This window comes from Pleurotus ostreatus (assembly GCF_014466165.1).
Source record: "Pleurotus ostreatus strain PC9 chromosome Unknown scaffold_11, whole genome shotgun sequence".
NCBI lineage: Eukaryota > Fungi > Basidiomycota > Agaricomycetes > Agaricales > Pleurotaceae > Pleurotus > Pleurotus ostreatus.
This window is the reverse complement of record NW_023503166.1, coordinates 710,547-735,793: the sequence shown is the minus strand read 5'-3', so window position 1 is coordinate 735,793 and position 25,247 is coordinate 710,547. Positions and strand designations below refer to the sequence as shown.

The following is a 25,247-nucleotide window of genomic DNA, read 5'->3' as shown; positions in this document are numbered from 1 at the left end:
ATTTTGGTTGATATATACGAAGTTCAACGTTTAAACTTAACGACCCGGGACCTCTTACTTGAGAAGCAGTTTGCGTGTATACTAAAACTAACTGCGTTCTACATTGAAATAATGACAATTGATGGAAGCATCCATAACAATAATATGCAACGTATGAAAGTCCGTCCGTAAATGAATACATCTAAGTATGATACAAATGCGTCGTTTTCGAAGGGGTCGTAATCAATCATCTCGTCATCTCCTTGTAGCTAATGAAGATAATAAAATATCATAATCCACTTTTGCAACTGTGTATACAGCCTATCAATATTCCGAAGCAGCGAACAACGAAGCAGCGACGCACCTTTTAGCACAAGCTGGCAGAACTTCCAGAACAAAGCGGGATGCTCCTTCTCCAGCGCACGGAGGTCTTGCATGCTCAGCTTCCACAGGACCGAGGGTCGTTCGGCGACGACCGTTGCGTTCCGAGGAGAATCGGAAAGAGCGGTGAGTTCCCCAGCGAGCGTGCCAGGCACCATCGACTCCTCCAGATTTGGTGTGAAATCGGCGAAATCATACCGCGCTCGCAGGACACCCGATTCAACGATATATAGCCCGTCGGCAACGTCGTTTTGCTTCCAAAGAACGTGCCCATCAGGTATCGAGATACGTTGCAGGGATGACAGCATTGGCCGGAATTGTTCTAGGGATATTTCGCCGTAAGACGAGAAAGCCTTCACCAATGTATTGAATGGTTCCAAGTGGTCTTCGACATTGACATCATGGTGGAAGCCTGGGGCGCCAATGTATAAGGTAATGTGTGTGCAAGGCAAATTGCGTGCGTTCATACCCTGTGCTTGTGCAATAGTCCTGTTGCCCGCATCGTGAAGATGCGATATCCTCGGGGAGCTTACCAACGACTCAGCGAACTGGATATCTGCTTCACGTCTACCAGGCAAAGCTACATACTGTTGTTAGTAAACAGCGCTCGTCTGAACATAACCCGTAATTACCATACGCAGAGATTTCCGTTTTATGAGATCGGAACCAAGCTCTGAGGTACGCATTTTCCGTCCCTTAGAAATATAAGATAAATATCAGCTCTGAGCACCTTGGAATGCAGGAAGAGGCAAGCTCACACTCCAACGCGTCGTTCAAAGTTGAGAATAGTTCTACCCCATTAGCACCAAGGACTTCCACAGTCTCCAAAGCTTGCCCTATAGCCGATCGACTGTCGAATCCACAGAACACCAGGATGACATGTTTGGCCATAACTAGCCGATGTACCCGAACGAACGCCTCGGCAGCCGACATGTCTATGCCCGCAGCCATGGATAGATCAAGCACGAGGAAGCGAACCGGGTTCCGATTCCACGACGCGCCTTCAATTAGATCGCGAATACACTCCTCAACTGAAACGATTGTGCCGAAGAAGAGGAACCCTAGGTTGAATTCACTTGTCATGAGACGATGTGAATGGACAGGAATTGGGGTCGTCTGACCTTGCAGGTTCATGATTGTGGTCTGCTTCGAAACTTCCCGTAGGTAATCCCGCTGTGAACTCGGCCGCCTAACAGAAGACATCGCCGTCTCCCCATTATGCACGGCGCGTATGCTGGGAACCTGCGAATTCTGGACTACAAAAAAGAAGCCTGTCAGAAAATAAAGAGTAAGTCACTTGGCACCTAAACCTAGAACGCAAAGGAACGCACAACTCATAATGATGCCGAATAACACTCCAATGACGAAATCCCAGACAGTCATGCAGACCATGATGCTAATGATAGTGATATATTCGTTCCTGTGGAGAAAAGAGATCAGGAGTGAACAAGCGCGGATCATCAACAGAACAGTACCTGCTCGCACGATGCCTGGCGTCCCATACAGCTTCCTTTACAAGATCAAGACCAAGAACGAGAATTAGAGCCCCAACAACCATGACCGCTATGACAAAGACAGCGTTGAGTACACAACGTTGGATCACTTGGGATGAACCTACGTATGAATGCAATCGGACCAGTGCCGATGAAGAGCAAGGCGGCAGTGGCGACGGCCAACAAGAACCCCGCTATCCGTGTACTGCCGCCAACACGGTAGAAGCTAGGCACTAGCGTCAGCTCCACGAAGAGGTTCGAGAAGAAGAACCCTACAGCAGTGTGTTCACATAGACGAGGTAATTCGGTCTATCCGCAGGTTCTCGTCAGTGCACTACTCGGCAAGAAGAGAGGAGGGGAGGTACTCACACTGTACCCGCCAGGCCAGCAAGTAAGTTCGAGTATCCATGACCAACTAGTTCCTTGTTCGTGTCAATATCCTCATTTAGAGACACCGCTAGCGTAAGGGAGATGTCAATAGGTACTATTTAAGAATGGGCCCCTAGAACTCACATAGGGCGGGTACGTTGAGCGGCGGGTGAAGCACATTGAAAAAGAGCCTTGCAATTACAAGCTATATTAGCATCGTACATTGCAGTATCAAGGGTAAAACAATAGACGCACAGTGCGAATTGCGTGGGCAACGTATTCCATAAAGGAGAAAAGCGAACAGCGTTGAAATCTAGAAACAATGTGAGTAGTGTCGACACAAAGAAGAAGATCCAAGATACATACCCAGATAGGTATAAAATTTGTACCATGCAACGTGCTCAGTTGCAATGTTGAATAGCCAGCCATCACGCCGCAGCGCACCTAGGTCAAGTTGGCCGGCGGCGACAACGACATAGAATAAGATAGGTATGGTAATGAAATCTAGATGAATTAGGCGGTTTACCATTAGAGCTACTCAAGCAGGTCTAGTAATATGAATACGTACACATTGGGAAGAGCAATTGATGAGTGTACTTGTAAGTGAGGAGTCTCAACAGCATCGCAAGCGCCAACGGCACTAGCCATAGGACCAGGTTGTGGGAATCGAGAAAGAAGAACTTGAATGTTGCCAGGTTGAATGCGAAGTCGTCGTCGGGTAGCCTTGTGCTGACCGTCAAGCTACAGAAAAACCGGCGATAAGTTGTGAGTATCGATTATTTCAACCCAAAAGCATTAAACGTGAGGGAAGCGAACGTACCCAGTCTGTATCAAAAAGACGCCTACACCTCCTATACAGCTATTAGTAGTTGTCAGCTTCGCCGCCATCTGGAATTGTTACATGAATAGCTTGCCCAACGAGTATATGTCTGGGGAAGAAACCAATAACAACGCCTAACTTCAGCGCCCCGAGAAGGAAAAAGGCCAGTCCTAGGTTTCATGTTTAGCGGTAAACAACAGTGACCTAGTGTTCGCAACAAACGGAACCTTACCGGTGAGGATGGAAGATAGTGCATAAGCTACCAAAGTAGTCGCAATGATCTCTCTCGGATACTCTTCTCCTATTTCCTCAGCAATACTAGTCGCCAGAATATGGAAGAACGGCTACAGCACCAAAGAGAAGCACACATACGAACATGCCATCAATAAGGTTCATCCCAAAAAGAAAGAATTGTGGTTATAACAGTCCACTCACCACGACCTCAATCATCATACTCCCATTCGCACCGGCGAATCCGCTTCCTCCGAACGTATACACCAACTGCGCTATCACACACGATACGAAGAACATCGAGACCCCCATTGGACCCGCCTGGTGTTCAGCGAACACAGAAGACGCAGGGAATATGATCATTCCATCTATAAACAAACGGACATGAACGGACATCAGCAATGTGTACGCTCCAAAAGGACCGCTCGATCCCAAAAATAAGAATGGTGCCGAACGATCAAGCTTCTGGAAGGGGTTGAAACGGCAATGCCCAACATGAAGGAAGATATGATCCCGAAATACAACACGGCCGAGCTTATTCTCCAAGGACGAAAAGGAACAGGAGTGCCAAAAGTGGGTCTAAAGGGAGTTACTCACAGCTAACCCCGTCGAGAATATTGAGCAGACTTCCTAGTAGGACCGCGGGCAGCGCCTTCACCGCAGATCTCCAATTGTCAACATTGTTGGTCTCTCTCCAACCAGCAGCCACGGTTCTTGATATAACCCCTGTCAGGGGAGATAGGAGGCCAGATGTCCCTTGCCCTTTGAAAGGCGAGTGTGAATGAGAGTGTGAATGTGAATGAGACTGAGGCTGAGACGACTGCGCATGAGGAGACCGCCCCGTGTACGCTGATATCGAATGTTCTGCGGGAACCACACCATTGCTGGCCTTTGAAAGCAAAGGAGCACGTTCGTCATGTGTCCTAGGATTCAACGGCGAATTGACGTGCATTGCTTCATACGCGTGTGAAGTGTATAGGGAAGGCGAGGGGTTGGGAGAAGTTAGTGATGGTTTTGTCAACGTGACCGCGGACGCGTTGCCTTCAAGATCCGTTGGCGATTCTCGTACCCCATGCGACCCAATGCCACGATCGTGATCTAAGTCGCTCTGCGCACGTTGATCTGGCTCCCTCGTTCGCGAAAGCAAAAGCGACAACCCAGAAGGTCCGGAGTTGGATGAAGGCGAACGTGGAGGGGCTGGAGAAACTAAAGGTAAAGAAGACGTGGGCGGCCGTGGCGTCGCGTCGTAGCCGCCAACCTCGGTGTCATTGTCCGACTCTCGCCCAGAATCCGAGTCATCCGAATCGAAGAATGAAAGTGTAGACGGAAATCTGTTCGTCGACGCTGTTAAGGCGTCTACGGAACTAGAGGCGTGGGACGAGGCTGAAAGAGATCCGGTGGACAATGACAAGTCTATGTGAGGACCGTCGACAGAGAAAGCAATATGTTGAGGTACACGACTCGCATGGACAGGGTCATCTTTGACCACCGATGTCTCCACTGGCGGTAAATCTTCGGACACCGTGTGTGTTGGGAAAATGAATGAGTCTCGCTCTCTCCCTCGCCCGCGCTGGGTAGAAGACAGCCGTCGCCCCTGTGGGTGGCCATGTTGGTGTTGATCGGCCGGAAGAGAGCCATACCGCGGCGGGGAAAGCAGCATGTTCGAAAGTTGCATCGTGTTAAGGCGGATGGATTTTTGGGAGTGAGGGATGAAATGGATGTGGGCAGCCTGGTCATGATCTGAGGTCCCCTGTTGGTTCGACGATGATTTTGTTTGAAGCAGGCTGGCGGGCAGAGCGTTGGGCACGGTGGTCATGTCAAAGTGCGGCGGCGGCAACATCGTAGGCAAGTAAGAAGTAGGTATATAGAGCAAACAGAAGGTGAGCCAGGTGACGGATTTAAATATAGGAAAAGTAATAGGCAAAAAGGATCTTGAACCTTCACAGTCAAAAGACCCCGCATCAGATGGGCAAATGAATGTGGGCAGAGATCATGTCACCTAGCCAGGAAGCCAGGAAACACCCAATGACCCAACAGTAAACGTAATGATTGAGACTTACCCGGCTCTGCGCAACGGCGAAGATTGCGAATACGATGGCGGCGTTCTGGCGTAACCTGAGGCAATTGAAGCGTGCGCATGAGTTTCGCTGTCGCGGGGAGGATGAGAGACAATCTCGCCATTGGGCATGTCGTCGTAGCCATCGAGAAGTGCACTTGTCTGGCCTTCGGCAATCGTTCCTCCATGGAATTCGCCGCGGAACTCGCCTGACTGCTCAGGGAGTAGCGAAACCTCACCAACTACAGGCACACGACGCCCCGAACTCCCACCAGAAGACAGTCGGCGAATCAGCGAGCCCAAGCTCGACCTTGACGCTGTGAAGCCTGCTTGCAGTCTATCCAAGCCAAACGTCCCGCCGCTCGACCCTTGCGAATCAGAATTCGGATTCTGGTTGGAATCGGAGGTTTCGCTTTGATTTGAGCCTCCAACGCCGCCGCCGCCGTTACTTCCCATTTTCAGGAATCGGAACTGGGGATGCCAGTCTACTGGTAGGGTAGATCAGGAGCGGATACGCAAGACTAACAAGTTGCGAAATTGCAGTCATGAAGAGAAGCGGAGTGATATGGTACATCACGTGGTTTCACGTCGGGCCTCAGCGCCGCGCGCCCGACGATTGCGACGGGGCTGATCTCTGCTATCATCGAAAGATGCACGACGGGTAAACTACTTATACGATTATCACGATCGGATAATACGTAGTATCTATTTATGACCGCATTTAATTGTCTAACTGACACGGATTGCATGCTCTTCTACGGCAGATTTCCGTTTTCCTATGTTTGAGGGACGTGCCATGACATCCAGCATCAAAACTGCGATACGAAATAAGGGTCTTCTTCGTACTGAACCTCGCGAAGCACCTGTCTGAACCTCACAGACCACCATCCACGTTCCTCACGCTCTCTAGACACTACGTTCCCTCGTTCTCCAGAAGTCAACTGAACCGAAGGACTCTTGGGCATAGGTAGCCCTGAAGCCAAAATTGTCTGGATCGTGTTTTCTATAGCCGCAGGAGGACCGTCAAACTTTTGAGGTAGCCTCAAGGAGCCGTAACAGGATGGAATGGAAAGTGAGCGAAGCGTGAAACTTTGGCACTTGCGAAAGGCGGACACCCACGCAGTCGCATCGAATTCTTCGTTCGGCATACAGAAACAGAAGCTTTGCGGGGATCCGTCACGGTCGTCCATCCTCAGTGGGATAAAGTCGACTTTTATGGCTTTACCTTCCGTAGAACCTCAGCAGTGGTATTATGAGAACAGCGTTGTTTATGCTCACCGTTGGCCTCATGGCATTCTGCCTCAGCGACGTCTATAATCTGAACAACACCGCATTCATTCATCAGTGACCATGATGTCCCCGGGCCATCTTCTGGATGCACAAAAAGGGCCAGGTCTGTAAACAAGAAAATGTGCACGAGGTCCGACGGAGCTTGAGGTGGTTGAAAAGGTTCCTTGTATTTCGACGTTGGGAGAGCTGTAGCCTTGTTTTTTGGTTGATGTTTTGAATTAGGCATTGATAGACCGGCGCCGGAGGGGAACTGTCCTAGCACAGGAGTAATCGGGAATGCAGATGAAGTCGAACTATATGATCTAAAGGATACACCCGTCGAAGACGACGCTGTGGATTCCGACCTGTTACGCCTATCCGAGCCCCACTCGCTGACCGCGTTGGCAAGTATATCGCTTCGTTTCGAGAGGTCGAAAGATGGCGACGTGGACATCTGACTTGGTGAGGCCATTTCGCGGCAAGTTGCGGGCTGAACCTGGCGAAGAGCCCCTTCCATTATCAGTCGACGATCTCGCTTGGGGAGCTCCAGATCCGCAGGCAAGTCTCTTATTCGCGTTGACAATCCCTTAACAAGTTCGTACTCGTCCTCTCGTATTTTCACCTCCGTCATGATGCGTATCATAAGATTGGTTGAATGACAGAGGATGACGGCGGACAAATAATCGGGATGGGCCTTCTGTGTAACATCCTGAAGCCTCTGGCGGCATGGGATCAATCTCGAAACTTCGGGCGGCACAAGAAAGCAGAACGAAAGAACGCACTTGAAATAACTCTGGATACTGAGCGAGTCTGTTTACGGGCTCCGACAACAACGTTTCAATTGTCCAGCCATCGCACTCGGCCGAGGTCTCCTGCATTTTGATGAACTCGCCCAAGTCGGTAGCATCCTTGACTTGCTGGCTGACCAACTCCGTCAGGTCGCCCAACCTGACGAGATAAGGTTGATAGACTTCCAAACGCGGGACGAATGGCCTTATAGCCTCCGCGATGCGCTCCACCACCGGGTATTGTGCCGTACGCGCGCGTTGTATTGCGTCAAGAAGTTGAACATGAAGCTTTACGATATCATCCAGCCAGTCCAATAGCTTGGCCAAATCCAATGGGACTCCCGATATCCATGCTTTGCTGTCCTTCACACGAAGCGGGAGTATGAATAAGTCAAGTATCATTTGTAGGCGTGCCACGTAGGTCTTCTCGCTTTCGCAAATCTCCCATATGAGCTGCTGGCGACGAAGTTCACACTCTCCGTGTCGTCGGAAAAGTACTTCATATATTTCTGCAGGCACGTCGGCTTGCCAACTCGGAGGTTGGGGGTGAGCGTAGCCGCGTTGTTGCGATGAATGTCCAGAATCTGCACCTTGGGTATCAGCCGCGTCCTCTTCGTCGTCGTAGATAGAGGCATCACTAGCGCTGTAAGCCATTTCTGTCGCTGGGAAGTTGTTCAAACGTGGGGCAACAGGCGGAGACTTTAAAGCACTGGAGCTTTTGTTTGTAGACCTGCTCGAACGGCTGCTGTAAGTGTTTTCAGATCTCTCAGTTTCCTCCCTCCTCTCGTTTGCCCTTTTCAATGTTTCCGAACCGCTGATCTTTCTGAACAATGCTTCTGCCCCAACGCTTAACCCATCGTAACCTTCGTCCTGCCACGTAATATGTTGTTCGACGGCAGAGACGTCGCTACCAGCCTGCGACATTGTACCTTCACTTTGAGACTGCATCATTTGCGTTGCCAACGAAGCTTCCCCGGTGTCGTGCCGCGCCTCTTCCGAAGAAATGCTTGATGGTTGAGTCGCACAGCCGTCGTAATCTTCGTTGCTGCAATGCTTTCTCTCTCCTTGCGGAGGTGACTTGTGGTTCATGAGCCGCTGCCAACCCTCGTGTTCTCTCTCCATTTCGTCGTTGTCGTCAGAAGAATTGACATAGAAGGCACTCATCCTCTTCTTCAAAGTTCCAGGAGGACTCGTGACGGTCTTGATGACTGGGGACCTCGATCCATCTTGGGATTTGGAAGGGGACTTAGACCCATGTGTCACAGGAGGTGGTCGTGCAAGCAAGGATCTCTTGTCGCCTTTGGGTGACTTTGAAGGAATCGTCCTTGACGAGCTGGTCACATCGTCCCTAGAGTAATTCACTCGAGGAGTCCCCTTCTTGGATGCCATGTCCCGAAAATCGTCTTCTCCGCGATGTACATCACCTGACCCGCTTATGGCCACGCCGCGTTCGAGGTGATCATCGAGCTCTTGACGAGAAGCCAGAGAAGTATCATTCGAATCAGACCCAAGCGCCAGACCGCTGACAATGCCTAAGAGAGCCTCGCGACGCCTTTCGTGAACCGCATGTATATCGTCCACATCATCCGTCGTATGGTCGCCGCGCCAGAGTTGCCCTTTTTCGTTATGCCCGACGTCGCCCACAGAGTGCGTATTCTGGGTGACCTGAATTTCACGTAGTCGAGAACGAGAGTTAGACCGTTTATCTGGAATTGTATTGGGCCTGTTGTGAGACAGATCCAGTCCAAGTCCTATCACTGGCCGGGTGCCTTGAGAAGGAGATGCGCGAGTAGGACGAGAGTATCCGGTAGCCTTCGGGGTAGCCTTCGGGGTAGAGGGTTTGTTCCTGTCCGTCGGCACGGGTACACGAGATCTTCTTCCATCGACATCACTCTCCGAGCTTGAGGAGATACTGTGGGCATCTGCATTTGCAACGACGAGACGTCTACGTTCTCTGCCAACGGCTTCGTAACGATATTCAAGATCCGACTCGTCTGTACTTGTTTCTGGATCCCTATAGGGTAAATATGAAGGTTTTTCAGAGTGGTGGCCACCAGAATGGCTTTCAGGTTTGTCGTTGCCCTTACGGCGGCCTTGGAATCGAGGAAGCGAAGAGGCTACTCCTGATTTAGGGTCAGTCTTCGCGGGTAGTTGAGGAGTTCCCATAGACAATGGTACTGGTATCCGGGGCCGCAACTGGGAACCTGGATCCGTGCACGAGCGACTCCTGGTAGTAAATTGTTTGTTGTTGTTGGGGTACTTCGTACAATACCAAGTTAGGCCAATGCATGTTCAAAATCAGACGGCTTACGAGTTTTTGGTCATGCCTATCTGTTGGAGTGGCTGTCGCCTGTCGCTGCTGCACGGTGTGGCTCGCACCCGGAGGTTCTGCGTCCCTGCCTCTAACCGGACTTGATTTGACCATGGGCGAGCGAAGAACATTCTTGAGAACCGACTTCGGCCTCGACCTTGGGGTGTCTGTGCGAGCAGTTTGGTATTCGCTATCTTGATTGGGAGTGCCACATGCCCTGGGGGTTGAGAGCGTTGAAGTATCACTGCCGCCATTTTGAGGGGGATCGGAGTAGTAATCCAAGGCAGACGCAGACCGTCCGGAAGACCGGGGAACATAAAGCTGAGATAGAGTCAAGTTCGAGGTTTCAGTCGCTCTGCTACCTCGAGACGGAGATCGAGTCATTTTGCTGATAGTATCCCTGAGTGACGGCAAAAGTTGAGCCTCCAGCATCGGAATTCCCTTCTGAGTTTGACCATTTGGAGACGCGGAAGAATTTCCATAGTCGCGTCCAGAGTTATCCAAGGCCGACCTGTGTCTGGCATCGTGATGCATATTGTTGCTCTCATAGGCGTGATTACCGGTTTCCGATGCATGGTAAGCAAGTCCCGCAGCTGCAGCATAATGAGAAGGAGGCAAGAAGGTCGGACCTTGTCGGCTGGAATGCTCGAGCTCAGGTGGCGGCGCGGGAGAACGTGATTTACTGCGGAGCGATGGGCGACGCAGAGGCATGGTGATGATGGTACAGAAGTAGGCCAGCACAGACCAGCGACGGGCGAAGGGGCGCCTTTGTTTGTCTCAGGCCAGATTGCCAAACAACCGAGGTAAACGACTGTACTTAACAGAAGGTGCACTCACTTTTGTCTCATAGTGAATCAGATTGAAAACGAAGCGAAGAACTAAAGTGAGTATATATAACGCGTATCTGAGACAAGTCTGCGTTGGCTAACGGGCATTAAGGAGGACTCGAAAGAATGCGTCGATGGCGTTGATGGCGTTGTCAGTGCCGGACACCGTCGACTTGTTTGGTTTGAAGACGGTTTCTCGCAAATACTCGAGTAGCAGTGATCCGACCAGCTGCTTCGTTCTTCGCTGGATTACCTATGCTCCTCCTCTGTTTCGCGCATCAAGTTGATGTACGAAGCCGAGTTATCACTTATTTTCTTTCCAGTGGTCTATAATCGAATCCAGAAGATATTAAAAGACAATACCGGCAACCGAGTCCATTACACTCCAACAAACTACTCTCCTCTTAGTAAAACCTGAATCTGCTAGGACTGCCGCTGGCCTTCCGCCATCCGTATATAAGCGATCGTCGCAGCTTCAACTGGTGTTGACATACCCTGAAGTAATGCCAAGGGCTTAGTCCTCTTCATGTCCACGTCTCCCGACCAATATGCTTCCTTTAGATTGGCAGAATTGCTCGAAGCTCTCACGCTCTGCAGCTTCGTGACGGTATACTATGGTCAATAAGAATGCCTTTGGTATGGTGTTCTCCTCGATGCAACTAGCTAGGAGGACGTGTGCGGTAATGTGAATAATTTCCGAGCTACAATTGTCAGCTAATCCTCTAAAATATAGTGATACTATGTAGTTACGCCCACGCAGATTGATGCACTCTTCACCGTGGAAGAACGGGGTGTTTTCTACAGCGAATACACACAGAGAGAGCAACGTTGGTTTCCGGAGAAAAGGCTCAGTAACCCCGCGACAAATCTTGTAGCTCGAAGGGAACATCAAGCCCAGACTAGGAGACGTTCTTCACCCTTTTTCGTCCCGATATCGTAGCCTCTGATTGCCCCCTTATTCAGCCCCAGCTCCTCGTGTCTGTTGCGCGAAGACGTAGGGGCGCCGTCTAGATTCCTGAATGTAACCATTCTTTGCTCGCAGGTCATCAACATCTACTTTGGTTACCCATCGATTACAACGTACTTAGCAGCACGGTTGTGAACGAAGTTACTTATCGTGGTGGGGATGAAGCAGCCCCATTATGTCCCTCCTGCTGCGCACGCTGAGCCGCAAGTACTAGAAGATGCACCGGTTGGCCGCGATATCCACGTTATGACATACCATCAATGCGAATAAGTCGATGTCGTCAGCCGGCAAAAAATGGGTACAAATTCGACCACCGAGCATTACACGTATGCATCTCGTGCACGGACGCCTAATGCTGAGGCTCTTCAGCCGTTCTCTCAGGCCACTCCAGACCATTCCTCGCCCCGCCAAGGCCCAAAAGCCGCAGGTAGGAAGCTTTTTACACAAACGATACAAACGCCTCTCGGTTGAATCCAATCGACGCCCTTGCTTCTGGCTTTTGCATAGACGTAAGGACATCAGCTTGTTCAGTAGTCTGCATAGCCTCTTATATTTACTCGCCTCCTTCAGGCCTTCATGTTCCTGAAATCAGAGTAGCGGAATGACACATCAAGACTGTAATGTGCCGAGGCTGGCCTGTTCAAATGGTATACGACACACAGTGGCGTTACAATGAAAGCGAGACTACATACTCAAACCATATGGGATGATGGGGCGATGGGTCGCTGGAAGACGTAGTTGTTCCCATGAAGAGACCCCAACACGGGTTTGCCCATCGCCTTGATCCCAGCGGAAATTCTCCTGAAGAAAGGCCCATTCCAAAATATACGACGCAGGATTACTCGTTTCCCTTGGTCCTGACTGTCTGTTTCGAAATCTAAGCATGCAGGTAGGAGATACCGTCTTTCAATCACAACGACTCCTGGCTGTTTACAATTTATGTAAATAGCCTGGACAGATGTCGATATACCTTCTTGCGGCCTGGATGGTAATGTTCGCTCCAACCATATCTGGCTTTTCTGCCGAGGGTTTGGTGGAACCCATTCAGTGATGGACCCAAGCTCGTTTTCTGCGAGTATGATGATGTTGTAGTAGCTCTCCCAACCCTCTTTAGTCTGAAGTACGTGGGCCCGTCTTATTGCATATGATCAGAATATGCCTGAATTCGACGATTTATTGAATTGCAGAAAGATTAATGCAGTGCAACGATAAGGTTGCGCCCCCATTGAACCATCCTACACGGACCCCGAGTTCAGCATCTCCCGTCTTTCATCTAAGAGCCTTCACGTCAGAAAGAATATTTGAACAATACAAGCAACACTCCGAGGCCTAGTACTGTATACTGCACCCTCCATCTGAACGGTATAAAAGGGCTATGGGCTCATACGAATTCTTCAGTTCAAAATACCCAACTGTCCTAAACCATCCCAACAACTACCGAGTCTACTTGTTCATTCCAATGTTCTCCAAGGCCACTCTCTTCTTCACTGCTGCAGTCGTTATTGTCGCCGCAGGCGCCACTCCGACCACCAGTCCGTGCAACACTGGACCCGTCCAGTGCTGCGACCACACCCAGCAGGCCAGCGGCCCTACCACTCTGACCGGGATTGGTGAAGTTGATTTCGGTGACACAAGCACGCTCATTGCATATGGGAACTGCAGCCCGGTACTACCCGTCCTCGGTGGCCCCAAGTGGTGAGTCCCAGTTGTCGTGAGCCGAAGTACCAACGTGCTAATATATTTTATTAGCCAAGGCCAGACCGTCTGTTGTGACAATACTCAGTTCGGTGAGCACTAGCGCTCCCTAAACATGTGTCATTCAGGACATGGCACTCACAAACTTGCTTACAGAGGGCCTCGTCAATGTTGGTTGCACCAACGTCGCTGTCTAAACCGCATCAAGCGACACGGTGGCGGCACTTGTCTACTAGATGTCCCTGCTTGGTGTTTTGTTTCTCTTGTGTTGACCAGAACTTGCCAATGGTGTTAATTTAGTTTGGATTTCGTACGATTGAGACAATATGTTATGGCTTGACATTAGTAACTGGTGTTCCCGCTAGGTTACCGATAGCACTCGTATTGCTCCATGTTGTTGATTGATACTACTATGAGCTCCCCATATCAAGTTCTGTTTCTCAATGCCAGCGTGTTTGGGATATTCATCGAGGTGCTAGTTTCTCTGTACTTCAAGGTTCAAGACTTTAAGCTTTAAGATGCGAAGTCAGGGACCTAGAATAGGCGCCAGTTTCCAATAAAGGCGATTACATATCATCAAAATCTCCTGGCCGGAGCCGTGCTACATGGTCGATTTTTGGGTTTCGCTTGGTAATTCGGTGCCTTCTAGTGAACCGAATCATTTGTCGAGGGAGGCCTGCTCATATGTCTCACGAGGACCGTGGCTACTTTGGAAGACCGGGGGTAGTGGGATCCGGCGATGGGCGCGGGGGCAGGAAACTGACACTGCAGAGCTTGAGCACAGTATCTTATTCTACCGACGTTGCGCAATGAGACGACAATAACTGAGTGTAGACGTGAATGCAGTGTACATCCAACCTTCGAAATCAACCATAGAAGCTCTAGGCTATGTTCATGCCTTCGTATCCAACCCGAGGCTCTGCATCATCCATCCAGCCGCTCTCTCAGCCCAATCCTCACCTTGCCCCGTCGATAAAGCGAGGGTAAGGCTAATGTGATTGTGCCCCTTCGCAACGAGCTTCTCTACTTGCACACCCTTTTTCAGGGCCTCCGCGTAGAGCTCCTCTCCAACAACCTGAACCCACTCAGGCTCCCACTCGCCTTCCACCATCAGTACACGAGGGACCGCCGCCGCTTCTGACGCTGACATAGCCTGGATCAACGACAAGGGCTGGTTCTTCTTCATGTCTTCTTCTCCCGACCAATACACTTCTTTCAGATCGACGGATTTACTCGTCGTCTTCCGCAATATATCATACGGCCCAGATATCAACACGACGCCCTTAATGCGCTGCTTCAGCTCCACTGGCGCTAGATCTGGATACAGCACCATAGTCGACGCATGAGCCGCGCCGGCGGAATGGCCCATGAGGAAGACCGCGTCGGTATCCGCTTGCGGGAGGCCCGCTTCGCTCGCCTGGTTCAAATTCCCGACGACCCACGCGATGGCGTCGCGGATGTCTTCGGGCGGCCCAGGGAACTTCACGTTGGGTACTAGTCTGTAATCGGGAATAACGACGATGAACCCTTTGCGCGCGAAGTACGCGCCGAGGTTGGCGTACACCATGTCGAATGTGTTGGGGAGGATGCGCTCGCCAGTCGTGAATCCGCCACTGTATACGAAGCATAGGACGGGGCTTCCCTTGCTCCCTTGGTCGGCAAGATGGCAGGATTCACCCTAAATTTGTGATGTGATGTCAGGATGTGCATATAGCGTATATACTTGGCAATATCGCACTTCATGCCCTTCATATGTTGCTATTTTGGCCGGGGGAGGATAGTATACGTCGAGCTAGACTCGGGGTAGCATCAGGGCTTGACTATGGACATTCATTCTGAGGGAAGACCTGGTGTCTCTCAGTTGCTCCATACTTGAAAGTCTTGGTCGGGATGCTCTTTATCCCATCTGTGCTCGTCGACATCGACCAGTACGGCTGGAAAGCAGCGCGTGCTGGCAGAAACATTGAGTTAGCGTGGTCTACGAGGTCTTTTGGATGCCTTACTGGGGCCGACGATACGCGAGATCTCTGTGTCGTTGAGCTTCGCGATTGTATCCATTCGATTCGAGTGTAGAGGAGGTATCGCTACGTGAGAGCTTCTGTACTGGCAGACGGGAGCCTTGATCAAATTAGTGATATCTATCCCATGGACCCACCCACTTGCAAGTAAGCAGCACTAGCAGCATTCAAGGATACCGCGTACTCTTGGCGTCATCGTGGTACTAACACTCTCTTATCAAGGGGGTCGCATGAGTAGGGATTTCAGCAAAAACGCTTCAAGTATCTCTTCAACAAGATCTTGGATTGATATGTTTTTCCACGTACTTCAAACGCCACACTGGTTAGTCTGCTGTCTACACAATACACAAAATATCTGATCACCGTTGAGGAAGTTCGCGAACTTTGCACGCATCCAGGGGAGAGGGGACTCCTATAAGCACTGCCACGTGAAGCACTGCTACGGCCGCCATGTTGACATGCAGATAAAACTCGGTGTTGTGTGGGCTGGTCCACCGAAGCGAGTTTTAACCGAGCCTCTGAGGTGCAAGGCGCTCCAACCGCACCTACTGCGTGGCGTGCAGTGGGACGCGATATTGGGTCTCTGGATATCTCGGTCTCCGAACATGCTTCGCAATGAACCGACGGGCTTGTCAACATTCAGGAGGGTATCGACAGGAACCGCGTACCATCAGGACTGGTATTGAATATGCTGATGTGGGTATGCCGACTCACTGAAGGGGAATCAGCGAGATCCTGAAGTCTGGACGGTGCGTGAGCAGTTCGTAACCCCACAAATTTCCCGACGTACGCTTCGTTGAACAGCAAGCGGCCTTGCACTAATGACACCTGGATCTGAAGATATGTGAAGATATGCGGTGGGACGTGGTTTTCCCTTTGCAGAGCAGTTTTGGGCCCGGGCTATTGACCCACTGGCGGTACCCATGTCTCGATGCTACTTTGCTGTCCAACAAACAGACGCAAGGAGATGAAGACCGGTTTGCGTTGCTATTGACTCCTCTAGCATCTTTGCGAACGGACTTTCTCTCGTCAAAGTAGACATGCAGGCACTACCACGTATCAATGTGGATCCGTTGCAAAGTATTAATATGTGCATGCTATTTGCCATTCCCTATCATCCGTTCATCCCATATCTTCTCATCCGACCATCAATTCCCCTTGCTTCTCATTATGGTGAACTGGTACTATCTCTCCTCTTTCGTCCTCTCTGCTGTCATACTCCATACGAAGCCGTGGCGTTTGGGCCGACGGGAGAAGAACCTACCTCCTGGCCCTCCAACGCAATTCTTTATCGGAAATGCTGCCCAGTACCCGAAAGTCTTCCCATACTTCAAGTAGGCTCCCTTTGTATTTCATTCAGACTGGACGGCATTTTATCATTTATCTAGATTTGTCGAATGGGCAAAGACTTACGGCGATGTCTTCTCAGTAAGATCCACTGTTTTGTGCTAATCATTCACTAAACTAACTAACTTCAACCTTGCGTAGCTCAAGATATTGAACAACACAATCATAGTAATAAACAGCGCGGCCGCAGTCAAGGAGATCCTCGACAAGCAGGGCGTTCTAACTGGGAATCGCCCGGAATTCCATATGTTGGTAAGAGCGGATGGCCCGACGATGCCGAACCAGAATATGGGTGGGTGGAGACTTCGTTCGTGCGCACGTTGCGTTGCTCACCCGATACAGATACGCATGTCTGGAAGTCGGGACGGAAAGCTGCTCGCGCGTTCCTGACATCTAATGGCTTGAAGGCCCATTGGCCCACTCAACAAGCCGAATTTGCCCAGTTCCTCGTTGACATTCTGGACAAACCAGAGGTACGATTACAGCATCCTAGCCAATCAACCAATGATAGACATCTGGCAACAGGATCTCTTTACTCACCTGAAGCGCACCATGGTTTCCACCGTGACGACCCTCGTATATGGCAAGCGATTGCCTCAGTACAAAGGCACAGAGGCCGAAACATACTTCAAAGGGGTCAAGCTTCTAAACGAAGTCATGGATCCCACAGCGCATCCGCCAATCGACTTGTTCCCTGCACTGAAGTATGTCCCCGCTCGATGGGCTTCCTGGAAAGGGCTGTGTGCACGGGCGAAGGCACTGCGCGACGGGCTATACACCGGACTATTCACCGAGGTCGAACAGAAAGTAGCGTCCGGAACAGACGTTGGCTCATACCTTGGGAACATCCTGCTGAACCTCGACGAACTGGAAATGAACATGGACGAAGCGAAGTGAGTTTCGTCCCTTCTTCTAACGCCCAACCTCTGACTGGGCTCCGTTTGCTGTGTATAATAGAGCAATGGCGAAGGTATTGATGGACGCAGGTGCTGAAACATCGACTTCGTATCTGCAGTCATTCGTTTTGGCTCTCATCAACTTCCCGGAATGTCAAAAGAGAGCTCAGAAAGAACTGGATGCGGTTGTAGGGACCGACCGGCTTCCCACATTTGAAGACTTCCCCAATCTACCTTATGTCAATGCATTCATCAAGGAGGTTAGTAGAGTATCCTGATTCGTTGCGCGGTCCTTAATGCTTAAATTTTCGTTTTAGGTCCATCGATTCCGCCCCGTTGTACCCCTTGGGTTGCCTCACTCTGCTGCGCAAGACGTAAAGGTCTGTAGAAAGTATCCTTCTTTATCCGAGACACGTTTCGATGAAATTATACATGCAGTACAAGGGCTACATCATTCCCGCTGGGTCGACAATCCTCACCAACCTGTGTAAGCCCAATTTGCTCAATCCTGGCAACTCCTTCGCTCACCCGGAAGACCATTCCGCAGGGGGTATTTACCATGATCCGCGTAAGTGAACACCACTAGTTGGTGGAACCTCACCACATGTTTTGCAGGCTTTTTTACTGATCCGGAAGAATTCATGCCCGAGCGATTCCTGCAGTCCGAATTCGGCACTCGAACTGATATCAAGGTCGATACAGAAGGGTTCCGTGAAAATCTTCCCTTTGGGTCAGGCAGAGTGAGCCGTGCATGCTTAGTATTCTCTCATGGCGTCACTGATTTATTCTTGTACTTCAGAGGATATGTCCGGGCGCGGAAATGGCTTCAAAGACGATTGTAGGTCATGGATTGATTATCTGTAGGGTACACTCATGCGAGACCAATCCTGATAGGCCATCAACGCCATGAACCTCCTTTGGGCATTCAGCTTTTCACAGGATGCCTCAGGTACGGGTGGCATGGCCATTGACGCCTACCAAAAGGTGTGTACCACCTAAACAGTGTATTCTCAGAACAGTTCAATTGAGTCCGCACTCGTCACCGTTTAGCCCGGGGTGGAGCTGGCAGCACATCCGTTCAGCTGTGGTGTTGTTGTCCGGGATGAAAAACGTGCTGCACTAATGAGAGACTGGCACGCGGACGCGTCGCGGTCGTCCGATTGAACGGGGCTCAGAGACTTGGATAACTCTGCGACAAGTATCATATGTGTGTAACTAATTTCTAACTTATTGTAATATAGCCCTCACGTAGACACGGCAACTCACATACCTCATGTCCCCTCCCAATTCATTAATTCAGAGGATATCGCCTTCTGAGAACCTCCTGAGCTTGCCTGGAAATCAAGCGCCGGTAGGGCGTGCCAGTGACCCGAAACGTCACCCGCCTCATCGATTGTGGGTCAATTGATGTTGCATCGTGCATCATAGTCTTCGTGGTTGAATATTGGTTCTGGGTTCTCGCAGACCATCAGTATGCTCCACCAGCTGCCAGGCGATGTGCCTTGCTGCCGCCCGGGATTTTCCCAACGTACAGCTTCCCCCACTGACATCACTTCACGGACCTTTTTACCGAAAACGTCGACTATTTAGTCTGGCAGTGAACTCTCTATCGTCAACCATCTCTCCCTAGGAATCCTTCTCTCGTTGGAATGCACCGCGCGTAGCGACGCATCTTTCACGCCACGGTCGGTTCAACGCGTTCTTCATCGAATGGCGGCTAATCTCAACTGCCATCAACAGGATGAACGCCCTGGAAATTCCACATTATTTTCCGACATTTCTGTGGAAGTTCTGGCTGGCCGATATGTGAGCGCTTCCCCTCCTTCCCCCTTCGTGATCGTGTGTGCTCATCACAGCAACTCACCGTAGATGCCACGTCTCCCATGTTCTACGCGACCCAAGGATCCACGCTTACGATGTATACGAGAACGAGCTCACGGAGACCCGCACCATGCCGGCATGTGCTAGGTCCGCTTTTGAAGACTTTCGGGACGATTCAATGACGAACGAATGTGCAACAGTGCTTGCTGAAGTGGAATCAGCCTTCGTGAGGTTAGAGTCGCTGGCGGAGCAAGCGCTGCTGGAGCTCATGCGCAGTATCCCATCACCTACTTCAGATTCCCCTCGAAGAGCCCAAGTTGTGCTGGATAGGCATCATGTCGATCAAATTAGGACGTACTTAGTGTTCCTTCGATTCAGGAATAGCCCCAAGTACGCTGAGATTGCGACGACGATGTGCCGACCCAAGTCTCATTCCTTGGGGAACTCTATCTTCTCGCGTCCGTTCTTCTTGCAGGTTCGCCAACGAGTCATCCTGGAGGGCATGCTACAGTTCTTCAAGTCCTGCCCAGGCGTTTCGGCTTGTACGGAACAGACTGAAGCACGAAGGCGACCGACTGTTTTCAATGACGAGAGGGACGACTTCCACAGAGCTATGCAGAACTATTGCTGGAAGTTCAGCGAGGCTGAAGTATGCATTGGCCTGGCTTCCGAGAAGCAGGAATACATGATGACGGACAAGTGTTATGGAACACTGCATGAGGGATTCGTCGACGACGAGTAAGTACCCTGCATGCATCTCGAAGACCGGCTTCTAACGAACGCATCAGGGCCTCAACCGACCTGTTCTTCTCGATCTTCCCTACTTTGGCGGTGTACATTCTCGCCGGCCCAGACCATGATCTCGATGATAACCCAACGGCAAACAAAGTTGCCATCGACTACGGCCTCGAGACCCCATCGGACATCCATCTACGCAATGCGATGCTCCTGCAAACCTATCCACAGCGGCTGTACTTCTGCACCCTTCTTTCTGTCACGCAATCCATTTCGTCGTACGACGAGTTTCGCTGGATTCCCGAGCACCAGGATTACAGCCGTCTGAAGCAGCGATGCCGGCAGAAACATACCATCGAAGGAGTGAAGAAGACACTGCTCGTGAAGGGGAGGGTGGTCATAACCGACCTCACAGACGAGGTGGTCAAATCAGGCAGGGAGCCGCTATATCATGGCTCGTTCTCAGATGTCTGGAAGGGTACATGGGATGATACTGCGTCCGAGCAGCGTCGAGTTGTACGTGCCCACCTATTTCACCATTGCTCAATTATTCTCACCTTTTGTTCCGCCGGTAGGTTGCACTGAAGTTCTTGCGTCAAGTAATGGTCCAGAACGTTAGGGAGAAACTACTCAAGGTCAGTGCTGGCCATGCCGTCTCTTTCGATATCTAAAGCCCCCTGCTTTGTTACAGCGTTTGCAAGACGAAGTTGTGGCGTGGTACCGGCTCGATCATGCAAATATACTCCCATTGTTCGGGATCGTTCAGAGCCCCAACACCGTCGGAATGGTGTCTCCCTGGTGTGAGAACGGGACTATGGCGCACTATATTCGGCGAAACCCCAACGTCGATCGTCTCAACTTGGTGAGTATCGGCTTGCGTCTCCCACTGTTTACGCTAGAATGCACCACTAGCTAGCGCAGGTAGCCTCAGGCGTGGCCTATCTCCACAGCTTCAGCCCGGCAGTCATCCACGGGGACCTCAAAGGGGTAGGTGTTTCCCAACTTATCTACCAAATTTACACTGCTAATTTCGTGAATCAATAGGGAAATATTCTCATTGGGGACGATGGTCAGCCTTTGATCACAGATTTCGGCCTCTCGAAGGTCGTTGAAGATCTGAGCGACTCGCTACACCTAGGGACGTCTTTCTTCGCGGGATCGACGCGATGGATGGCTCCCGAGTTGGTGTTTACTTTGGTGGAGGACGATGGGAGACCCCCGGTAGTGACTACGCAGAGTGATGTGTACTCGTTCGCTTCCGTTTGCTTTGAGGTAAACAAATGTTTGACTAGCTATCCTTGGAGATCCACCTGACCCCATGCTGTTGGACTATAGGTCATGGCCGGGAAGCTGCCGTTCTGCCATAGATCAAACGATCACGCGGTCTTGGTCGACATCCTCCGCGGGGTGCCACCATCTCTCGGCATCTCGACATTTTCGAGCGTCAAGCCTGCTGCTGAACCCGGACTGTGGAGCCTTCTTAACAGATGCTGGGATCAGGATCCATCTCGGCGCCCAAGTATGCACGAGGCAGCCTCGACGCTGCGAACTCTAGACAACTTGTGAACAGCTGTATCTGCAAACGGCTTGTCTCGTCGCTCTCTCAGCTCATCACGCTTTCCCTGCTCTCCCCACGCACAATCTATATATCAACTTATAGCACTAAATTATTTACAATCCAAGCATATTCCAAATATATTCCTAGCAATGTATGTCAATCATGTACAATATACCGTAATCTGCAACAATTTCAGGTTATGCAGGCTGTGCTGTGTCCACACTACCCATGTAAACCAAGTCGTCCGAATGGACGCTCTGGCTATCCGTTTCTAATTCTGCACCAGGTGTGCTAACGTGATCTGCAGACAAGGCTGAGCAAAAGATGAAAGGTCAGATAGATAAGTAGAAATTGGACTTACCTGAATAGACGTCCTCCCCCAAGTTCCCCCATGACGTACCAAATTGTTCCCTGGCGGCGTAGCATCTGCAAAGACAGTCGACTTCCACTCCGTCGAATATCTTCTTTTTTGATGGGCGTGATGGGCGTGGTGGGCATTGTGTACGTCGGACGGTAATTTCGGACGCCACCCAAGTGGTCATCCATCGAGTAGACGGTATCTCAACCCCGTCGAACACTTTCTTCCGGGGCGGGCGTGGCGCGGTAGGTGGTGGCTGGATGCGCAGACGTTTGGCCCGCGCAGACGGCACACTAATCTGTCTTTCATTTACATCTATCACCACCCCATCGAATACCTTCCTCTTCTGAGGTGTGACGACCTCTGGTGGCGCCGAGGCGCGTCGTGCACGCGATCGCGTGACGATAGTAGCAGCTGGAGGGGGTGGTTTCCGTTGTGCTGCAGCTGGCCTCTGCGCCGTGGGTTTACCCCGGACGGAAGGAAGTGTAGAGGCTGCGGTTGCTTTCCGCTTCGCTGGTGCTGCAGATAGCCGGCCCGTGCGGGTATCTTTCTGAGGCGCTGGCAGCGACTTGGCTCGGAGTGATGAGCGACCCTTTGTGGCTTTTTGGGAATTGGCTACCAGTGGTGTTGTTCGGCGCACTGACTGAGTAGACTTTGCGGGCCTCCGACTCGGAGGTACTTGAATCATCGATACAGCTCGTGGCACAGCCGAAAGCTGTCGGGAATGATGAATTCCATTTGGTTGTGATTCTTGCCGCCCCATGATGTTGGCAACTAGAGTAGTATTATTTAAAAATTTAATGAAATCGGAATCATTGATCATCGGCTCCGCTGCTGCTTCAAGAAGTAGAAAATTAGCAGTAAACTTACCACCAATCTCGACTGTGTGCAGTAACTCTAAGCCATCGCTTCCGCCTCGTTCTGCCGTCCGTGATGCGCCTAGATCTTCGCAAACATTGTTCAAAGTTGGTGTACTTAACTCCATCCAGGGAAGCGTTGAATTGAGTCGGGGTGGTACGTATATGTACTATCCTCGTGAACTTATATATTATATGGTCTCGCAATCGCATTATCGATCAACATCTAGAAGCCCTAAATGTTGGCTAACACTGGCGGTATGACCAGCAGAATTCGGTTCGTGCGGCGCGTTGCGCCTCATGGCTGTTATCAACACGGAAGCCTCTCGTATGATTCTGAAAGGTTCCCTCATGAACCGGGGGATGGGCTATGTCATTAACCATCGAGAGAGTATCCTACGTGTCCACCAGAGCTCTTATGCAGATCAAGTAGCCTTGATAACATGGCTTTCCCCCTCGCGTCCAGAGTATCGTAGAAGCTCGTACCGGTCATCCACTCTAACCCGTGCTGCAGAATGTTGCGAGCTCGTGTAGAGCCCCCGCGGGAGTCACCCATACAGGAGTGAAGGGTTGCTCTGGGTGTCTTCGAGTCGTACGTCGCACAATGGAGGATATTCGAGTTGTAAAATACAGTCTCCCCAGCTGCAACCAACGTCAGGGAGGTATTCCTATTGATCAGTGCCGAAGAACATACGATGGAGAGTGAGCTGAATGGCTCCGGGCATGTCGAGAGGGTTTTCCGGGGGGACTTGAGAAGAAGATAGAGAACGTTGCTCGGGAGTCCTGGGCTGCTTGTGTGAACCGGGTACGATGTACAGGCATCGATCTTCATACAGCGCTCTACGATCAGAATGATTAGTATCACTGGGAAAGTACTCAGTAAAGCGCAAGCGCGTACGTATTCCATTGAACCTAAGTTCGATTGTCAGATTGTCGGCGAATAAATGAATGCGGGAGTACCCTCGCTCACTCCGTGGTGCCAGATAGCTAAGGCTTGCTGCTCTTCCTGTTCGGTAGCCTTCTCGGACACGTCGTCGCGATGCCATCGCAGTGCAAAACTATGTGATATTGGGTTTATCAAGAGATTAAACAGCTCTAATTCAATATTAGATGGTGCATTCTTCAAGGAGTTGACGAGTGCTCACCCATCTGCAGATCACCGGCATCGCAAGCCAGCAATTGTGTCACCACCTCAACGAGTGCGTCCGAGCAATACCACTTGGCGAATGCGGATTCGCCTAGGTCGGGGTGCATGACATGTTGCACTCCCCAAGAGTCCGAATCGTCATCGCCGTACGGTGGAAATTGTTTCCCAACCGTTCGTCGATGAGCCCATTCGCCATTGCGAGTACGGGATATAACCCGATCACAAGCAGCCTTGAGCTCTTCAAACCGTTCTGGTGGGATAAGACCTCCGAGAACAACAAACCCTTGGTTGTCGTAGGTGTCCTTGATTGATCCTGACATTCTGAAAGCGTGAGATTGGTCGAGCGTGCCCAACGATTTGGAAAGATATGGGTTAGATAATTGTTTCAGAAGGGTATGATTGGACATGTACTGTGAGATCCTTTCAGCTGCTTTCCCCCAGTTTGAATCCCCCTTAGCCCCTTAGGGACTGCAGCGTCACGACTTCGTTCCGGGCTTTTCGTTCCGTCCCGTCCACCCTCCCCCGAGTAGAACGCACGATGTCACATCGACTAGCACGCGGCTGATTTCATCTTCGTCTAGACGAGGACGAAATCGTCAAGCCGGGCCTACCCACCGAACTTCATGTACGGAAGCTAGGGTTGAACTTGACGGTTGGACCGCGTCACTGAGGAAATCGTTAAACAGGGCTACAGCACGGGTGCGCTTCTCTCCGATGCCAGAACTCAATGCGTCCAAGTATCGTTGCTCAAAAGGATGCCGCCGATGCCGGGCGACTTGAAGGAAACGGTGTTTCAAATTAGTGGCGCTCTTACGTCTGATCCCAGTTCGCATCATACGGCTTCAAACCACCACAATCTGACTAACGACATTTACGGTAGTACATAGATTCAACTGTCCATTCAAACATGCTATCGGTGCGCCGTATCTCACGGCGCAATGTTTAAACCTACCCATGATACACTTCTGTCACGTCAAATCCATAAGCCTCAGTGCTTCCCGCATTCTTAATCAGTCTTCGGCGTCAGTGCCAATGTACTAACGGATTTCTGTCCCGGTGGTGAAACGGAAGTTGTGCGTTAATCTTTCGCGTTCTTCTTGCGTACCTGGCGCTAAATTCTTTGTCTCTTCCTTTTTGTTGTCGCCTATAGGGCGGAGGCAGAGTCGTATTTATCCCTGTCGGAAGCAACGGCGTGTTCGAGAGATAGTCGAATCTGCTGGTTAGGCTTGAAACGCTGAAAGCTGGAGCTACAACTTCAAATCAGATGGTGTTGATTGCACTATACGTGCAATGTTAATACATCCAATATCAACACAGGTTCCCC

At 50.8% G+C, this 25,247-nt stretch overlaps 8 protein-coding genes across 8 annotated transcripts; 2 read left to right on the top strand and 6 right to left on the bottom strand.

Moving 5' to 3' along the window:
- Positions 1–234: 234 nt before the first annotated feature.
- PC9H_002551 (uncharacterized protein) lies at positions 235–5,113 on the bottom strand (the record flags this gene model as incomplete). Its single annotated transcript, XM_036772187.1, has 20 exons — positions 235–287; positions 344–772; positions 830–940; positions 993–1,055; positions 1,119–1,421; positions 1,482–1,631; positions 1,692–1,780; positions 1,836–1,923; positions 1,979–2,079; positions 2,130–2,162; positions 2,223–2,310; positions 2,367–2,413; positions 2,478–2,535; positions 2,589–2,726; positions 2,791–2,963; positions 3,043–3,081; positions 3,137–3,212; positions 3,275–3,386; positions 3,478–3,641; positions 3,871–5,113. The coding sequence occupies 20 exons, from the start codon at positions 5,111–5,113 to the stop codon at positions 235–237; spliced, it is 3,558 nt and encodes a 1,185-aa protein (XP_036625833.1).
- Positions 5,114–5,329: 216 nt separating this feature from the next.
- Positions 5,330–5,785, bottom strand: PC9H_002550 (uncharacterized protein; the record flags this gene model as incomplete). Its single annotated transcript, XM_036772186.1, has 1 exon — positions 5,330–5,785. One exon carries the CDS (start codon positions 5,783–5,785, stop codon positions 5,330–5,332), a length of 456 nt encoding a protein of 151 aa, XP_036625832.1.
- A 353-nt stretch (positions 5,786–6,138) lies between these two features.
- PC9H_002549 (uncharacterized protein) lies at positions 6,139–10,408 on the bottom strand (the record flags this gene model as incomplete). The annotated part of the gene is made up of 4 exons (XM_036772185.1): positions 6,139–6,554; positions 6,608–7,316; positions 7,381–9,645; positions 9,698–10,408. The coding sequence occupies 4 exons, from the start codon at positions 10,406–10,408 to the stop codon at positions 6,139–6,141; spliced, it is 4,101 nt and encodes a 1,366-aa protein (XP_036625831.1).
- A 2,542-nt stretch (positions 10,409–12,950) lies between these two features.
- On the top strand, positions 12,951–13,383 carry PC9H_002548 (uncharacterized protein; the record flags this gene model as incomplete). Its single annotated transcript, XM_036772184.1, has 3 exons — positions 12,951–13,186; positions 13,241–13,278; positions 13,343–13,383. 3 exons carry the CDS (start codon positions 12,951–12,953, stop codon positions 13,381–13,383), a joined length of 315 nt encoding a protein of 104 aa, XP_036625830.1.
- Positions 13,384–14,078: 695 nt separating this feature from the next.
- Positions 14,079–15,244, bottom strand: PC9H_002547 (uncharacterized protein; the record flags this gene model as incomplete). Its single annotated transcript, XM_036772183.1, has 4 exons — positions 14,079–14,864; positions 14,910–14,978; positions 15,034–15,137; positions 15,190–15,244. 4 exons carry the CDS (start codon positions 15,242–15,244, stop codon positions 14,079–14,081), a joined length of 1,014 nt encoding a protein of 337 aa, XP_036625829.1.
- Positions 15,245–16,374: 1,130 nt separating this feature from the next.
- On the top strand, positions 16,375–21,569 carry PC9H_002546 (uncharacterized protein; the record flags this gene model as incomplete). The annotated part of the gene is made up of 20 exons (XM_036772182.1): positions 16,375–16,538; positions 16,593–16,632; positions 16,693–16,843; positions 16,894–17,024; positions 17,077–17,444; positions 17,509–17,707; positions 17,765–17,827; positions 17,886–18,015; positions 18,063–18,187; positions 18,247–18,285; positions 18,342–18,431; positions 18,498–18,598; positions 19,188–19,253; positions 19,317–20,006; positions 20,057–20,519; positions 20,579–20,638; positions 20,695–20,865; positions 20,916–20,990; positions 21,048–21,275; positions 21,339–21,569. The coding sequence occupies 20 exons, from the start codon at positions 16,375–16,377 to the stop codon at positions 21,567–21,569; spliced, it is 3,585 nt and encodes a 1,194-aa protein (XP_036625828.1).
- A 189-nt stretch (positions 21,570–21,758) lies between these two features.
- Positions 21,759–22,682, bottom strand: PC9H_002545 (uncharacterized protein; the record flags this gene model as incomplete). The annotated part of the gene is made up of 2 exons (XM_036772181.1): positions 21,759–21,874; positions 21,923–22,682. The coding sequence occupies 2 exons, from the start codon at positions 22,680–22,682 to the stop codon at positions 21,759–21,761; spliced, it is 876 nt and encodes a 291-aa protein (XP_036625827.1).
- A 470-nt stretch (positions 22,683–23,152) lies between these two features.
- Positions 23,153–24,243, bottom strand: PC9H_002544 (uncharacterized protein; the record flags this gene model as incomplete). The annotated part of the gene is made up of 5 exons (XM_036772180.1): positions 23,153–23,418; positions 23,471–23,616; positions 23,675–23,688; positions 23,747–23,871; positions 23,922–24,243. The coding sequence occupies 5 exons, from the start codon at positions 24,241–24,243 to the stop codon at positions 23,153–23,155; spliced, it is 873 nt and encodes a 290-aa protein (XP_036625826.1).
- Between the last annotated feature and the right edge of the window lie 1,004 nt (positions 24,244–25,247).